This window comes from Nannobrachium achirus (genome assembly GCF_963921795.1).
Source record: "Nannobrachium achirus genome assembly, chromosome: 4".
NCBI classification, from domain to species: Eukaryota; Metazoa; Chordata; class Actinopteri; order Myctophiformes; family Myctophidae; genus Nannobrachium; species Nannobrachium achirus.
In genome coordinates this window covers 66,589,831-66,608,970 of record NC_137813.1, presented here as the reverse complement: position 1 = coordinate 66,608,970, position 19,140 = coordinate 66,589,831, and the positions used below count along the sequence as shown (strand labels likewise).

The following is a 19,140-nucleotide window of genomic DNA, read 5'->3' as shown; positions in this document are numbered from 1 at the left end:
TAACACTTCTAGCCCCCATAAGTCACATCCAACCATGAAAAGTTGCGTTGTATCTTGGGAATGGGCTTATTCTGTGTAAAATGACATATTTAGCCGCATGCCCCCATGCCCCCAGCCACTGAAATAAGAATCTCTAAAACAATAGAAAGAAGTAAATGAAATCATTTCAACACTCCTCTTTTATATTCTTTAATTACAATCTAAAATATGAACCCTTGTTGTAAAAAAACTAAGTTGTCCTTTAAGCCACAGAGCAAGCTTGCCTTGTGTAGAGTAGCTTCGTAGGGACGCTACTTCAGTTGGTGTCATGCCTTTGATTTTTTCGCCTACATGCATTTGGTATTTTCGCGTGACACTTTCGCCGTGGAGGAGAGTTTTTTCACCTAACCTGTCAGGCCGTTTCGCCGCCTTGAAGAGCCTTTTTTTTCTGTACAAGGCCCTAATGATTCAAATAGTTCTAACTTCTAATCTGTATTAATGTGATTTCTATGGAGTTGCAGTGCAAAGGATAGCCGTCACCGTTGTTTGACAGGTAACACCACTGGCATGCAAACATGGACAGTCTGAGGGTAGGCGAAATGGCTCTTCAACAGCGGTGAATCGACCAGACAGGCCTGGTGAAAAGGCTCTCCTCCACGGCGAAATTGCCAGGCGAAAGGACCAAATGTGTTGTGGCGAATACGTTTTAGGCGAATGGGCTGGTGACCCTTCAGTTGGAGTAAATTCGGGACACAATGACAGTCCTACTCATTAAATTGTATGTATTTCTATTTATCTTTTATTTTCTGTTATTTATGCAGTTGATGAATCACACTCTGTGTAGCTAATCTATTGTGAGAATACGGAGCTTTTAGAATGGCTGATTTTAGATTGTATTTGCTACTGGGCTCACGCGCAATCTACAGTATCACTAGGATATCAAGGGAATTAATTACCTACCATGAAAAAAAATCACGAATGACATATGCTTGCTTGTTTTATCGTGTGCAGCGTAGTGTGTCTACCCTGTTAGCGACATATATATGTTATGTTATGTTTTTTTTATTTGACATGGACATCACAATCAAATTGGACGAACCAGATGCATTGATATAAGTGATTTTAGCACAAGTGCTAATTCTCATCACCTGTCCACAGGAGGCTTTTCTATTTTACAATAGGCTTTTCTATAATACAATAATCATATCTAACACCCAGTCAAGTACAGTAAACATTAATACTAGTCTAAAACCCAATCAAGTACAAAAACAATAATACTAGTCTAAAACCCAGTCAAGTACAAACAATTATAATATGCGATTACTAATAAGAACTAACAATCCACAATCTGACCCATCGTTCTGTAGGACATACAAAATCATAAGTAGCCATAATCACAGAAACTATTCATGTGCGCACAGTTGATTTTATTTCAACCATAACTTGAGTCCTCTGTAAAAGACATTACCATCTGTCTCTAGTTTTAAGACTGTAGGCAAAGATCTTTCAATGGGATTTCCATATTTCCCAGGAATGTTCAGAGGATTGAATGTTTGACCAGCAGGTGGCACCATGGAGCTTGTTCACACATGTAGCAAATGTATAGAGCAGGGGTCTTCAACAGGGGGTCCGGGATCCCTATAGGGGGTCCTCAGAGTTACTCCAGGGGGTCCTTAAAATCTTTGTGTGATAGAAACTTTTTTTCCTCCTTTTTTATATTAACCACTTTAACCCTAACGTCCATATTCTGAGAACTTTAGCCAAAATTAGCAGATCTACAAGCTTACAACGCCTCGCAGCGTTGTGAGCTTGTAGATCGGCTATTTCCGGCAGAGAGGTTTGGTGTAGAGGGGAAAAAAGAGCACACTAAGTACAGAGTGAAAGGTCAAGTTTAGTATTGACGGTTCAAGTGGTTACATATCAAATTGACATGAATCCAAAATACACTGATGATTGTGCTGTCAAACGATGAAACTATATGGAATCTGGGGGTCCCTGCTTCATCGCTCTCTCGGCTAAGGGGTCCTTGGCCTGAAAACGTCGAAGACCCCTGGCATAGAGACAGTGTAGTGCCTCAGTAAACTAGGAGCACATGGCAAACCAACCTAGCATCAGTCTAGCTCTAAACAATGTATTATTAAAAAAGAAAAATCACACCCAGGGTGAAGTGAGCGGTGCTATTTAGTTGAGATCAACATAAGAGAGACTGATGCTAGTTTAGGCTATTGGTTTACCTGTGATCCTAGCATCAGTTTAAACGTAATATAAAAAATAAAGAAAAGAAAATTAAGTTAGCAGTGCTATTTAGACAAGTTCAACTTAAGAGAGACTTTGCCACACAAAATGAATGAATTTTATATTTAACGATGAATAGAGATGATGAAGACATGAATGCAGTGGTATTTAATTATGTTATTTATTATGCACTTATATTTGATATGATATTTTTGAACACTTTGGCGCAGGCAACATTGCAAGAGAACTAAACTCATGAATTAACATTTTTCTAGCAAGGTTTCATAAACCAGTAAGACTCCCTAATCGGGAGATAAGCGACCGTCAGGTCACATGTATACACAAATAGGCCAAAATGTGTTTTGCAAGATTGCATGTGTATCGTAATACAGCTTGGAAATATATTGTGATATTGTATTTTTCCATATCGCCCACCCCTACTTTCTAGTTTAATTTAGTGTTCCTTGAAGCTTGGCCGGGACGTACGTACAAACAGACGTGGGACAAACAGACAATGTAGGAGCGGTTTGCACCGTTCATAAACATTTGAAATTGAACTATAGGATGCTATAGGTAAATAATGAACCTATCATCCAGCCGCGTAGATCCACGAAATGCATAGGGGGGGACCTGCGCGCGCGAAGCGTGCGCGATGCGCGATGCGCGTGCGCGATGCGCGTGCGCGCGCACAATTTCGTTTTTTTGGCCTGCAGATATCGGTTTTCGGCCAGTTTTACCCCCTCATTTTCCTTCAGATACGGGCCTTAACGGTTTTATGATGTATTATTTATTTACTTTTCAAGTTATCACTACTGCAATAACCAACACAACCAAAGCTTACATGAAAAAGTAAATAGTTACCATTGTTGCTTGTTGGTCAACTTGGTCCTCCCGAAATGTACAGTTCTAGTTCTGTAGCAACTTGGGACAGGTTGTGAGGTCGGTATCCATTTAATTCCAATAAATGTAGTCCAATGAAAACATAGTCCAATGAAAAAATCATGCTGTCCTTCTGGCTTCTTCCACACCACAGCAAGAGTGTATCCACCACAGCCAAAACAAAGTCGCCACATTATGATGTCATCACTCACTCTGAGACTCTCAGACTGAGAGTCAACTGTTATTACTACTATTATAAAACGATTTGTACATGATTTGACCAGTGGCCACCTCATACAGAGCTTAGCTTCCCTCCTGCTGTTGTTGCTGGATGGTCCGGTCCCACAATCGTTCCTGACAGAAACTGTGTCCTGAACTATAGTTCCTCTCTATGGTCCTGGCAATAATGCAGAAGAGAATAAATAAATATTACACCTATTCTAGGTAGTAGGTAGGATATCCTCTAAAATGTGGTTACTATGGGCATGGTTTGGATGACAATATAGTCTTTGCAACAGAAAGTAATTATTAAAAACCATAGCAATTAAAAAATAATAGATTTAATATTAGATTTTTATTCTCAAAAATGATTATTTGATTATTCTAACCACTAATTACAATTAATTGTAGCTATTTCATGAAGGGTTTTACTTGATTGTTAGAACTATATAATTTTTAGCTTGATAACTGGTCATTGCGACCGTAGGTCGCATTTACTATCAAAAGCTCCACGGGCTGTCTGTCAGTCAGTGAGTGAGTCACACTTTTGCCCTGCTCATATCTCCACAACCGTTGCCCAGATCCATGCCAAAATTTCCACACAAACTCCTTGCCTGCCAAACTACAACCTCCAAGGACCCCCGGAGTTCCAGGGACCCCCAGGTCCCTGGGGGACCCCCAGGTGTAAAAGAAATACCAAATGTGCAAAAATGACCAAATGACCACCCCCACAGGGCTGCTCACGGGGAATTCCCGGGGACCACCCACTCCTGGTGCTCCAGAATGGATGCAAAAGTGGTGGCGCCCCCAGTGGAGGACCCCCTCCACTGCAGCTCACATAAAATGCCCTAACTCGGCCTAGGAGCGTCCGGGAGAGCCGGGGCCGGTACCTATTCGTCCGCCAAGGCAACGCGGAGACCCCACCCCTCATTTCTCACATGGCCCTCTTCTAGCGAGACCTACGGTCGCTTATCTCCCAATTAGGGAGTCTTACTGGTTTTAGGTTGTTTTTTAATGTCCACGGAATCAAGAAATGTTCTCCGCAGAATTCCGCATTATCAGGATTGTTCTCCGCGGAATCAATACTTTTTCTCCGCGGATTCCTGGGGGGACTATCTATTGAGTTGTTCCAGCAGCACTCTTAAATACTTTAAAATGTCATCAATAATTATTTTCTCAAAAAAAAGATTTTTTTTTTAGAAAAAAATAAAAATAAATTAGAAAAAAAAAAGATTAGATTTTTTTTTTTTTGGGGGGTACCAATTGGACCTGGGGGGGGACACGTAACCCCTGTCCCCCCCGTGATTTGCGCCTATGCTATCGTCTGAATAACATGCTATCTAAATGTCATTTTAACCTATTTGCATAAGTCAAGGCTTGGTCTAAGGTGGAGTCTGAAGAGGTGAGAGGTCAGATTACAGTGGTTCACCATCCCTTACAGTCTATGTCACTGGTTCCCCAACACAGTGAAATCTCACTGTTTCTACGTGTCGTTATTTCGACTAAGGGTTTTGGTTAGGTTTAGGCATAGTTTTACTGAGGTTAGGGTTTGTGTTAGGTTTAGGCATAGTTTTTAACAATCACCAGGTTAGCATTCACCAGTATCAAAAAAAAAAGAACGTTGAACACATGTTACGTCGAAATATCGACACTCTCTCCCCAAACACTGGGTCGGGAGTCAGGACGCATTTGTAGGTCATGGACACATTGTTATGGGTCTCTTTATTTTATTTTGTTTTATTTCCTACTATTTGTTTTTAATCATTTATTTCAAAACATTTTCCAAAAAACATCCCCCCCAAAAAACCAATATTTAAGTAATTTCATTCATAAATAAAAGCAAAATCTAAGAAATTCCATAAATTAGGAAACATGTTTAAAAAGTAGTGAAAATAGCTGATCTACAAGCTCATATCAGCTATTTTCACTAGTTTGGGTCATTAGCAAATGCCTAATTTCTCTTTTGGGTCTGAACCACACACACACACGCACACACGCACGCACGCACACGCACACACACACACACACACGCACGCACGCACACGCACACACACGTGAGCAACATGACAGAAATTAGAACCACAATACCTCCAAGTAAACAGTTTTAATATTTTATTATGGTGTTATAATTTTATTAACACCTTCTAAGCCAAGGGGGGCCCCTTAATGTTAAAACCGTACTATATCGCACATCCCCCCAGGGACTCTCAGCCAGGCCGTCTATTCCCGGACTTTGTCTTTAAAACCGGAATAAAAGCTTTTGATCCGAAAATCGGCGATCGTCTAACCTTCCCTAGTCACCACTCGTGCACTGATGGCTCATGCAGACCGTGCATGAAGCAGAGGTGACGTCAGCGCCTCTCCTTCTCCAAGGCACCTTCCACCCATCCGTTTACTGTCTACACACTCGAGCTCCTCCTGCAGCCATGCTTGGGGCTATGCTAGCGAAACTTTTCAGTTCTGTTCTTCAGTCACACATGGACTATTTGCGGGGACATTTACGTGAAAGGATCGCGCACGCGAAACGCACGGGGACATCGACGATCGGCCAAAACCCCCATTCTATCCCAACGGAGATCGAGAAAATCATGGTGAGTTACTGGCCTGGGGGGGGAAAAAAAAGAAAAAACAGCGGCGCTGTTCAAGATGGAGGGGCTGCGGGGTCATGTTTATAAACATAATATTATGTCTCAGATCACAATACAATAATAGAAATTTCACGGCTAATCTACCAACCACCATTCTATTTCGGACTGCAACGTGTTAACAGTGATTCAAGTGACTGCAGGGTTCATAGTCTACCTCACCGTTCTGGTTTCATAAAACTAATGTAATATTTAACATACTGACCTCTGCTAGCCATCATAGTATAACATGTCATTCTTTATAATGTCATGAAGACATTGTTCCAATGTGATGATTCCATATAAGAATAGTGTAAATAGTACAGTACAGTTAAGTGCAAGAGTAAAAGTATTATAATAGTCTGATACATTTTATAGTAAAGCATCTCGATGTTTAATACTGAGATAATTACATTTCTATAATTCCCCTAATATTAATTACCATTTATTGTTGACACTAGTACTATTACTAATATGATTAAAACATCATCACCATCATCATCATCATCATCATCATCATCATCATCATCATATCTAACTACGTGGTTCCAGAGTTACACTGATCTTCCATGGTAACATCTTCAGAGGGACAGTACTAATATTGGTAATGAATGGAAAGAGTGTGTCAGTGAAAGTGTGTGTGAAGGTGTGTATGTGTGTGTTAGTATCAGGATCAGAGAAGGACAGCTTTCCTTTGTTCCAGTCCAGCTGGACTCTGATCTTCTTGGGGTTCTGCTGCACTGAGAGATCAGTGTGTGACCCTGGTGAGGCGCGTGCTGTGTATTTACCTTCAGATAAATATATGCACCAGCGTTGACCCCCTCCCTTTCCCTTCCTCTGATAAGACTCTGCTAACACACCCAGTGCCCAGTGTGTACTGTCTCCAACCTCAACATCCCAGCTGTGAGTCCCAGAGTTAAAGCCCTCAGAACCCAGGACACGGTATATGTTGTCAAACCTCTCTGGGTTGTCAGGAAGCTGCTGTTTCACTCCACGTCTCACACTGGTCAGATCATCAGACAGGATGAGTCGTGGATGGGCAGTGTTGGGGTCCAGAATGACAGGAGTGTAGGAGACAATGTCCTTCATCTTGTCCCAGACTCTGAAGGTCAGGTTCTTCAGGTGTTTGGTCTCGTCTATCAGTGCTCCTGAGAGCGGCTGTGGGTCCTGCAGTGTGAGCTGGACTCTTTCCACTGTGGTCTTGTAGTTCTGTAGGAATGAGATGTGTTCAGCTCTCAGATCCTCCTCTATGGCTCTGATTGTGTCTGAAAGGGTTGATATGTCTCTGTTCAGACCCTCAATCTTCTCCTTCACCATCTGAGTCTTCTGCTGCTCTTCCTCCCTCAGTGCAGTGATGCTGGCCTCCTCTTCCTCTTGTAGAAACTGATGCATCTTCTTAAAGTGTTCCTTCATCTGCATCTCTGTGTGCCGGGCCCGGACCTTAATGTGTTCTGCTGTTTGGTCACATTTTGTTTTAAGTTCATTAAAAACCTTCCGTTTATCTTGTAAAGGCTTCAGTGATTTCTGGACCTCCTCCTTGTGTTCCATTGCAACTTCATCGATGGGTCTGAAACTGTGTTTGGTGTGTTTTTTAGAATCCAGACACACAAGACACGCTGGCTGTTGACATTCCAGACAGAACAGTTTGAGTTTCTCAGCATGCAGACTGCAGAGAACCTCAGACCCTGTTGAAGCTCTCTGATGTCTCTCCTGTATGAAGGCCTCACACAGGTTCTTCAGAGCCAGGTTTCTGGGTGGATCCACTGAATGTCTCTCCTTACAAACTGGACATTCTTTTATTACCTTCTCTCTCCACCATTCCTGCAGACAGGCTTTACAGAAGCTGTGGCTGCAGGACAGGAGAACAGGATCTTTAAAGATGTCACAACACACAGGACAGCAATAATCCTCTTCTGGGCGAGTTGCCTTGGAAGCCATTTTGTCCCTGAATGAAGCAACAAACACTCGGCTCAATAAAGGAAATGAGCCAGTCAGTGGTGGTAACACCCCCTTTCCCTTACTATGTTCCCTTTGTGAAAGTTTCCTTTCACTTTAATTGTGGTTCTTGTTAAAGTCCATTCAGTTGACAGAGTCAGCAGCAGGTTCCAGTGGTCTGGGTCAGTATTCCCTCCTGTAGCTGTGGAAAGACTGTCTGTCCTCCTCACTGCAGGGTGTGTTTGATCTGAACGTGAATCTTATTCCTCTGTGTGTGTATCTGTCTGTGTCGACAGAGAAGAGTGTGCTGTAAGTTTCTGTTTCCTGACTCCTCTGAGTCAGAGAGGGGAGGAGCTTTGACACAGCACAGAGCTGTTGCAACACTGTCACACACACTGTCTCACACACAGTCTCTCACACACACACACACACACACACACACACACACACACACACACACACACACACACACACACACACACACACACACACACACACACACACACACACACACACACAGGGGTCCGCAAAAATAGTGAAACTAGCCTCTAAACTGTAGAGGGAAAAAAGCTAGACCAAGTACAGAGCCAACGAGGCTTAACTGTATGAAATATTACCAGTAAGACTCCCTAATCGGGAGATAAGCGACCGCCAGGTCACAGCGTGATTTTAGGCCAAAATGTGTAGGAGCAGTGTCCAAAAATGTGTTTGAAAAAATCAGCCTGATGGTGGCACTATATGGGACAGATCCATGTTGATGACATGAGTGTAGACATACTGTGTAGCGATTTGCGTGATTTTAGGGCCAAATGTGTAGGAGTATTGTCCAAAAATGTGTTTTAAAAAATCGGCCTGAAGGTGGCGCTATATGGGACAAATCCATGTTGATGACATGTGTTACGACCCCGCTACAGGTCTAGGGCACAGGGAGTAACAATACACGATTTTAAGGTGCAAAGAAAATGGATTTATTTACATTAAGTAATTTTAACATTGAATGAATGAATAAGGCAGGATTGAATGCATGAATGCCTTCAGAATAATGACCAGACAGAGGAAGGCTGGGCAGGGCCAGTGATTACCAAAAGAACCTTTAAACTAACTCAGGGTTTAACGCTTACCTAAATAATCTAAAGAAAATAAGGAATACCAAAATAAACCTAACTTAACTGACTATACTAAGTAAACTACCAAAATACAACAAATGGCCCCTACCCTCTTACCTAGTGAGTCTAGACATTATATTTACATCCTACATGTGTGCCCAATGTAGCCACCCCAGCTTACCTGGCCTACCCCTGCCATAAGGTCAAACATAGTATTGACTTTGAACAGACAGCATGCCCATGCAGGACATGCTTAGTGAAGAGAGACCATACAAATGAACATCAGGACAGTTTTATAGGAACACAGGTGAATGCTGGTTGGGAGACAGGTGCTGGAGAGTTCCCCACCAATCACCATGGGGCAGAGTTCTGATAGGTCTCCAGGTAGGGTTGAGTTCCCCACCAATCATGAAGCGGGAGCCACACACTCGATTTGAATAGATCTCCAGGAAGTGTAGAGTTCCCCTCCAATCAGGGAGCTGGAGTCCCACACTAGATTTAAATAGAATGGCACATTATTCACAGTACTGTACATACCATGGGATGTAACATCCCCACCCTTAAAAGAACAAACGTCCGTTTGTTCAAAGTTTAACCAATGTTAAGTTAAACACGAGATAGAGCATCAGCTATGACATTTTCAGACCCCTTCTTGTGCTTAATCTCAAGGTTGTATTCCTGTAGAACCAGAGCCCAACGCATGAGTCTCTGATTGTGGTTATACATACGTGATAGAAAGACTAAGGGGTTATGATCAGTGAATACTGTAACAGGAAGAGGACTGGATCCAACATACACATCAAAATGTTGGAGAGCCAGCAGAAGAGCTAAAGCTTCCTGTTCAATGGTCGCATACTTCACTTGATGCTTGTCAAATTTACGTGAAAAGTAAGCAACTGGATGGTCCACCCCATCCTGCTTCTCCTGCAGCAATACTGCACCCGCACCTACACCACTAGCATCCACCTCCAGCTTAAAGGGACACATGAAATCAGGAGCAGAGAGCACAGGAGCATTACACAGCAAACTCTTGATACTTTCAAAGGCATGGTTGCATTCACTAGTCCACTGAAACTCTTGATTAGGACTGAGTAAATTTGTCAAAGGGTGAGCTACAGTTGAAAAGTTCTTACAGAAGGATCTGTAATAACCTGCAACACCCAAAAATCTGCGCAACTCACGCCGTGTAGTGGGAGAAGGATATTTAAGCATGGCCGAGACTTTGGCCTCCACAGGCCTCACCTGACCCTGACCCACTTCTCTCCCCAAGTAAGTTACAGTGGCTTTACCAAACTCACACTTGGCTAAATTAACTGTCAACGAGGCTTCTGCCAATCGTGCAAATACTAACCTCAATGTCTCCATATGCTCTTCCCACCCAGACGAGTACACCAGCAGGTCATCCAGATATGCGTTGCAATTTGGCACATTACTCAAGACAATGTTGACTAGCCGTTGGAACGTGGCTGGAGCATTCCGCATTCCGAAGGCCATGACGGTGTACTCGAGGAAGTAATCTGGAGTGGCAAAAGCAGAGATTTTAGAGGCACGTTCAGTTAAAGGTACTTGCCAGTACCCTTTTAACAGATCTAACTTTGTCACATACTTAGCAGGACCAATGTTATCTATGCAGTCTTCCATCCGCGGCAGCGGATAAGAATCAGGGACAGTTACAGCATTTACTCTACGGTAATCTGTAATAAACCTTGGAGACCCATCAGATTTAAGCTGGACGAGACAAGGGGAACTCCAAGGACTAGAACTGGTTTTGGCAAGCCCATTTTCTAACAGATACTCAACCTCTGTTTTCATCAAAGCTCTCTTGGTAGGGTTGGCACGGTAATGGTGCTGTTTGATGGGAACTGCATGGCCCACATCTATATCGTGCTGCAACACCGTGGTCTGGGAAGGAATGTCACCAAAGAGCACAACATAATCATTAACTAGGTCAATAACATCTTGCTGTTGACTCTCCCTCAGATGGGTCAAATGGTGAGGTAGCACAGTTAGCATCTCAGAGTTTGGCAATCTCACACTAGTGTTACCCACCTTACACTCAGTTTCCTCACTGATCTGAGGCTCAACAATGATAGAGGACATTTGACAGACAGCAACCGGTTCAGGAGAGCACCCTGGACTGGAACCGGTTTCCCTGGAGTGATAAAGCTTCAGCATATTAATGTGACAAACCCGACTCTTACGCCTTCGCTCAGGTGTATTAAGGACATAGTCCGTCTCGCTGAGTTTTTTCTGAATGGTGTAAGGGCCAGTAAAACGGGCTGATAAACAAGAACCAGGGATGGGGAGCAAAGCTAAAACTTTATCCCCAGGCTTAAACGATCGGGGCACTGCAGATTGGTCATAATGCTGCTTCATGGTAGTTTGAGCACTGGCCAGAGACTCTTTTGCCAGTGTACAGGCTTTGTGTAGCCTTTCCCTAAACTGACTGACATATTCTAGCACACTTTGACCAGAAGACTCAGTACTTGACAGCAGTTTGTCTTTTAACACTTTAAGGGGACCCCGGACAGTGTGCCCAAACACTAACTCTGCAGGGCTAAAACCCAGACTCTCCTGCACAGTTTCACGGGCAGCAAACAACACAAAGGGAACCCCCTCATCCCAACTGCTGCCATTCTCCAGGCAATACTTGCGCAACATGGATTTGAGAGATTGATGCCAGCGTTCTAGCGCCCCCTGGCTTTCAGGATGGTAAGCGCTCGACGTTACATGCACAATCCCCAGTGACTCTAAAACCTGGTTAAAGACCTTAGACTGGAAATTACTCCCACAATCACTCTGGACCAGTTTGGCTAGGCCAAAGGTAGAAAAGAACTTGGTTAGGGCTCTAATCACTGATCTAGCAGTAATGTTCCTTAGGGGAACAGCTTCAGGAAATCGAGTAGCAGCACACATGATTGTCAGGAGGAACTGATTTCCAGATCTGGTTCTGGGCAACGGACCAACACAGTCAATTATAATGCGCTCGAAGGGTTCTCCCATTACTGGAATAGGACACAAAGGAGCAGGCGGAATGACTTGGTTTGGTTTCCCAATAATCTGACATGTATGGCAGCTACGGCAAAATTTAGCAACATCGGATTTGAGACCAGGCCAAAAGAAGTGACGGAGAATACGTTTGTATGTTTTTGTTACGCCAAGATGACCAGACCATGGATTCTCATGAGCTATGGACAACACCTGACCACGGTAACTTGTAGGCACAACAATCTGGTACACACCACCCCAGTCTAGTTTCTCGGTTACTGATGGGGACCATCTTCTCAGTAACATACCTTGGTCGAGGAAGTAGGCAGGGTTTCTCTCATGAGCCACACTCTGACTCACCACAGCCACCAAACAGTGGGCAAGGCTTGGATCAGCCTGTTGAGCATCGATGAGCTTCTCTCGAGTGGCAGGTATTGAGAGCTCAGTGCCTGCTGTGGTGGTCGTGGTACCTCTGCCGTTTCCCCCAACACCCTGTGAGGGCGCTACACTGCTCGCAGGAGACTCCTCACCAGCAAGCAATGGCATCAACACAGTGTCAAACAGGGGGATCTCCTCTTTCTGCTTCCTAGACTGGGAGCGGGTGAGCACACAAGCTGGAAACACATTTGGAAAAGAGACATCAAGATCATCATCTTCAACACTTTCTGGGATGTGATCATATACTTCGAGGGTGGGAGTCACTTTACCTCCAGCAATGTCATTACACAGTAAGAACTCCACCCCCTTTACAGGCAACGCTGAGCACACAGCTACATTAAAGAATCCAGTGATCATCTTGGACTTAACAAAAACGCGATGCAATGGCATCGGCACAAATCCCATCTCTATCCCCTGGACTATCGCACTAGCTCCACAGGCAGTGTCAGATGTAAAAGGCAAAACCCCTGTGAGCATAACAGACTGTGCCCCACCTGTGTCTCTTAAGATACGAACAGGTTGCTCATCACTTGAATCTCCCGTAAGAGATACGAACCCCTCAGACATAAATGGCTTGAAACAAGGATCTGGGATCTCAGGAGTGCTACTGGTAGCTTGAGAGTGAACAGTTTTAATCAACCCCACACCCTTTTGCTGGTTAGGACTATGAGATTGTTGCTGTTCCAACTTGCGCTTTCTGGTTAAACAATTACCAATAACATGACCCTTTCGGTGACAGTAGAAGCACTCCCGCTCCTCTCGGGGCCGTGTCACAGGATCTCTGGGCTGGGACACATCTTTGTGCTGAGACACATTAACGGGACGGGACACTGCAGACCTTTCAGGTGACCCACTGTGAAACAGACTCTTGTGTGTGAGCACAAACTCATCGGCTGAGATAGCAGCCTGAGTCAACTTAGTGACCTTCTGTTCATTTAAGTAAGTCACTATGCGCTCTGGAAGACATCGTTTGAATTCTTCCAGCAGCAACATCTCACGAAGGGCATTGAAATCTGATACCTTGCATGAATTACACCATTTATCAAAAGAGGTACTCTTCTCTCTAGCAAATTCACCATAGGTTTGACTGGGGCCCTTTCTGAGATTACGGAACTTCTGTCGGTAGGCTTCTGGTACCAATTCATAGGCACGCATAATAGCAGCTTTTACTGAGTCATATTTTAAACTTTCCTCAAGAGGAAGAGCGGCAATAACTTCTTGAGCTTTACCCGAGAGCTTACATTGCAACAAGAGAGGCCATACCTCTGGTGGCCACTGAAGAGCAGCAGCAATGCGCTCGAAAACACTGAAATATGAGTCAACTTCATTTTCACGAAACTGCGGTACCAATGAAAGGTTTTTACTCACATCAAAAGACTGAGGACCTGGAAAAGGCTGGTGGGGACGACCAGAACCAGCCACACCCTGAGGAGTGATAGGACCAACTGTACCCGAGGGATTGGGAGGAGGAGCAACGTTAAACCCCTGCCTGGCTTCTAACTCATTTCGGTGCATCTTAACAGCTTTTTCTGCTTCCACCTCCAGTCTACGGATCTCCAGCTGCAACTCTAGTTGACGTTTGTTTTCTCTCTCCTCTGCATCTATGCGGAGACGGGCCAACCGGAGTTTGAGTTGTGGGTCGTCCTCGCCAGAAGGAGAAAGAGCCTCATACTTTGAGCGTGCATCAGGAGATTTGGTTTTCTCAGCAGGCACCGGTGGGGAGAGTGTCCCCAAAGTTACACCATCCTCAGCCTTTGGGCTTTCCTCGAGCATGAGAGACACTGGAAACAGTTTAGCTACAATCACAGCTTGGATATCCCTCTTATGGTCTTTCTTATGAGTAGGTAGCTTGTAATAAGCAGCTATCTGCAACAGTTCATCTTTAAGACATTTGTCTAATGCTTCTAAGGATGGATCCGCTGCAAATTGTTCAATGTCAAAAGCCACCATTACTTCTCAACCTACTAATCACTAGTAATGCACCAGTTATTACACTAACCACTAGTAATGCACCGGTTATTACAAACACCAATTTAAGGTAACCTAATGTTTTTAAATTCACTTACGGGAAAGAGATCCCGGACGAGCCCCCATTTGTTACGACCCCGCTACAGGTCTAGGGCACAGGGAGTAACAATACACGATTTTAAGGTGCAAAGAAAATGGATTTATTTACATTAAGTAATTTTAACATTGAATGAATGAATAAGGCAGGATTGAATGCATGAATGCCTTCAGAATAATGACCAGACAGAGGAAGGCTGGGCAGGGCCAGTGATTACCAAAAGAACCTTTAAACTAACTCAGGGTTTAACGCTTACCTAAATAATCTAAAGAAAATAAGGAATACCAAAATAAACCTAACTTAACTGACTATACTAAGTAAACTACCAAAATACAACAAATGGCCCCTACCCTCTTACCTAGTGAGTCTAGACATTATATTTACATCCTACATGTGTGCCCAATGTAGCCACCCCAGCTTACCTGGCCTACCCCTGCCATAAGGTCAAACATAGTATTGACTTTGAACAGACAGCATGCCCATGCAGGACATGCTTAGTGAAGAGAGACCATACAAATGAACATCAGGACAGTTTTATAGGAACACAGGTGAATGCTGGTTGGGAGACAGGTGCTGGAGAGTTCCCCACCAATCACCATGGGGCAGAGTTCTGATAGGTCTCCAGGTAGGGTTGAGTTCCCCACCAATCATGAAGCGGGAGCCACACACTCGATTTGAATAGATCTCCAGGAAGTGTAGAGTTCCCCTCCAATCAGGGAGCTGGAGTCCCACACTAGATTTAAATAGAATGGCACATTATTCACAGTACTGTACATACCATGGGATGTAACACATGAGTGTAGACATATTGTGTAGCTATTTGTGTGATTTTAGGGCCAAATCTGTAGGAGTAGTGTCCAAAAATGTGTTTTAAAAAATCGGCCTGAAGGTGGCGCTAAATGGGACAGATCCATGTTGATGAGATGAGTGTAGACATACTGTGTACCGATTTGCGTGATTTTAGGGCAAAAATTGTAGGAGCAGTGTCCAAAAATGTGTTTTGCAAGAATCGGCCTCATGCCATGTGAGAATTGATGGGTGGAGGTTGTTGTTTGGCAGGCAAGGAGTGTGTGTGCAACATTTGGCATGGATCGGGGCAACGGTTGCGGAGATATGAGCAGGGCAAAAGTGTGACGTGTGACTGACTGACTGACTGACTGACTGACTGACTGACGGACGGACAGCCGGTGGAGGTTTTGATAGTAAATGCGACCTGACGGTCGCAATTATTGAGTGAGACAGGCATTGCATTGCGAGAGACAGGCGATAAGATTCACATTGCACCCTTGAATTACTCTGTTAACTTTTAGAATCTTACATCATATCAAGCGACATAAATATGCACATCTTCCCACCTGAGATACAGTAGGCTATGTTTGCATAGAAATATCTGTTTCCATCAGAACTGACTGAAAATAACGTTATAACTACTGTACTTGAAACCCAGCATCCCTATTCTGTCTGGGGGGAAAGTTCACCAAAAAGAGCAGATCTACAAGCTCACAACGCATCGCGTTGTGACGCGTTGTGAGCTTGTAGATCTGCTATTTTTGATGAAGACTTGGCCGTAGATGGAAAAATAACTCATCAAGTACAGTGCAAATCAGGTCTTCACATTGTGAAGTGATATTGATGAATTCCAACTAATATCATCCAATCATTCTGAGGCACCCCTGGATTGCCGTCACGGCACCCCAGGGTGCCCCGTCACCCACTTTGAAAACCCCTGGTCTAGGTGAGTCATGACCTTTGACATCTAAATGTCTCAATAGAAGAGCAGGGAGACACAATACAACCTCCCCTATTGTTATATTGTATTAACATACTCTACCATACAGATTGTTATATTGTATTAACATACTCTAGTCTACCATACAGATTGTTATATTGTATTAACATACTCTACCATACAGATTGTTATATTGTATTAACATACTCTACCATACAGATTGTTATGTTGTATTAACATACTCTACCATACAGATTGGACAAAATAACATTTTATTCATAAAAAGAAAAGTTACAAAATGAAGTTATGAATCCAACATGAATCCATGTTATAATATAGGTATAGTATAGAACTTGACTGTATTTGGAAACTGCACAAAGTACTGATATAATACATGTTTTGTATAGGCCTAGTTCTATACTGTTTGTTGTACAATAACTTGTGGTTGACACGCCTGAGCTTGTTTCAAGGCAGACCAGACCAGTGTTCCTCGTTTGGGAGACACTGGTGTAGACAACACTAAAATGTCATAATTCATTCTCTATGGCACAGTCACACCACCAGCACAGCGGTGCAGTATTGACAAATAAGTAAATATTAAAGTGCCGAGCTCCCTGTATGAGATAGTGTGTTAATTTTCTCACTTGTGTGCTTACAACTTGCATGTCCATAGGAAGGCGCAACACACACATATGCGTCCAACATCTTCTCCGTATCGTCTGAGAATGGCCACTGGGGGCGCCGTACTAATGCATTGTCAATGGAAGGTTGTTTGTTTTTTTGTCGTTGCCGTGTCTCTTGGCCAAAAGACAGGCTGTGGTTGAGCTAGAGACACGGCAACGACAAAAAACCAAACAACCTTCATTGACCATGCATTAGTACGGCGCCCCCAGTGGCCATTCTCAGACGATAAGGAGAAGATGTTTCACCCATATGTGTGAGTCCAGCCTAAGGCGCCGTACAGACATTTGCGACAGCTATCGCGACCGTATCGTCTGAGAATGGCCACTGGGGGCGCCGTACTAATTAATGCATTGTCAATGGAAGGTTGTTTGGTGTTGTCGTTGCCGTGTCTCTTGGGCTGGACTCACACAGCTGCGTGAAACATCTTCTCCGTATCGGCTGAGAATGGCCACTGGGGGCGCCGTACTAATGCATTGTCAATGGAAGGTTGTTTGGTTTTTTGTCGGCAACGACAAAACACCAAACAACCTTCCATTGAGAATGCATTAGTACGGCGCTCCCCGTGGCCATTCTCAGACGATAAGGAGAAGATGTTTCACGCATATGTCTGTGGTGCGCCTTGGCCAAAAGACAGGCTGTGGTTGAGCTAGAAACACGGCAACGACAAAAAACCAAACAACCTTCCATTGACAATGCATTAGGCGTCCCACACACAGCTGCGTGAAACATCTTCTCCGTATCGTCTGAGAATGGCCACTGGGAGCGCCGTACTAATGCATTGTCAATGGAAGGTTGTTTGGTTTTTTGTCGTTGCCGTGTCTCTTGGCCAAAAGACAGGCTGCAGTTGAGCTAGAGACACGGCAACGACAAAAAACCAAACAACCTTCCATTGACAATGCATTAGTACGGCGTCCCCAGTGGCCATTCTCAGACGATACGGAGAAGATGCGTGAGGCGTCCCACACACAGCTGTGTGAAACATCTTCTCCGTATCGTCTGAGAATGGCCACTGGGGGCGCCGTACTAATGCATTGTCAATGGAAGGTTGTTTGGTGTTTTGTCGTTGCCGTGTCTCTTGGCCAAAAGACAGGCTGCGGACGGTTGAGCTAGAGACACGGCAACGACAAAAAACCAAACAACCTTCCATTGACAATGCATTAGTACGGCGCCCTCAGTGGCCATTCTCAGACGATACGGAGAAGATGCGTGACGCATGTGTGTGAGTCCAGCCTGACGCACATGTGTGAGTCCAGCCTCAGTACGGCTTGTGTGTGTGTGTGTGTGTGTGTGTGTGTGTGTGTGTGTGTGTGTGTGTGTGTGTGTGTGTGTGTGTGTGTGTGTGTGTGTGTGTGTGTGTGTGTGTGTGTGTGTGTGTGTGTGTGTGTGTGTGTGTGTGGGGTGCAGTAGATGTCCTCATAGTGACACAGTTCCTGTAAATATTTTCTCGTCACTGACCGACATTCAGACCAATAGGAAGACGCAGACACGTTGATTGACGGCAACTTCGTCCACTCACAACGCAAAGCACAGGCCGGGGGCGGGTTCCTTTTGAGGAGCGCTCGTTCATATCATAGTTATATGGTTCATGTTGCCGCAGATACAATGATATATCACCTCAAGGTGATGTTGTGCTGCACTTTTAATAAAAAGCCAATTATTTTTGGCAACATACAAGCAGAAATGATGCATAATGAATGAATAACATGAACCAGACCAAACATCTATATATTAATATAGGTCTCCCTCCTCTGACCCACCTTACCGAGCATCACCACGAAAGCGTGGGGTGGCTCAAAGTAGCTGACAGAGTACAGCATCTTGCAATGGGCCTGGTGTACAAGATACACTACACCTCCAAGATTCCCATGTACCTGACAAACTACTTCTTAAAGGTCAAGGATGTTCACGATTATAACACCAGAGGCAGCTCCACTAATCATCATCAGCGTAGATTTAACACTAAACAAGGCGCTAACTCGTTCTCCTGCTATACCATCAACATGTGGAACGCCCTTCCACAAGCCCTAAAGGAGAGCAAATCCCTAGCCTCCTTCAAAATTGGTATGAAAAGTCACCTTCAGACAGCAGCTACCCGTGACTTGTAAATAGACTAAGCCCCCATGCTCCCCCCCCCCCTTTTTCTTTGTATTCTGCCTTTTGTATTTGATGTTATGCTTTTGAAACTGATATTATCCTAGATAAAGTACTATGTTCTATCCGTCTGTCTTTCAATGTTATATGAGATACTTAAAGTGTGGT

General features: G+C 44.0%; 2 protein-coding genes across 2 annotated transcripts in view; one reads left to right on the top strand and one right to left on the bottom strand.

The window, feature by feature from the left end:
• The window catches only part of LOC308283138 (ataxin-2-like protein), a 39,911-nt gene that overhangs the window by 1,449 nt on the left and 19,322 nt on the right, over positions 1-19,140 (top strand). The window contains exon 2 of the mRNA XM_080723519.1: positions 501-757. Within this exon, the coding sequence (XP_080579645.1) occupies positions 735-757 (23 nt within the window). The 5' untranslated portion in view covers positions 501-734. The remainder of the gene's footprint in view (positions 1-500; positions 758-19,140) is intronic.
• On the bottom strand, positions 6,471-7,874 carry LOC308284199 (nuclear factor 7, ovary-like; the record flags this gene model as incomplete). The annotated part of the gene is made up of 1 exon (XM_080724747.1): positions 6,471-7,874. The coding sequence occupies one exon, from the start codon at positions 7,872-7,874 to the stop codon at positions 6,471-6,473; it is 1,404 nt and encodes a 467-aa protein (XP_080580873.1).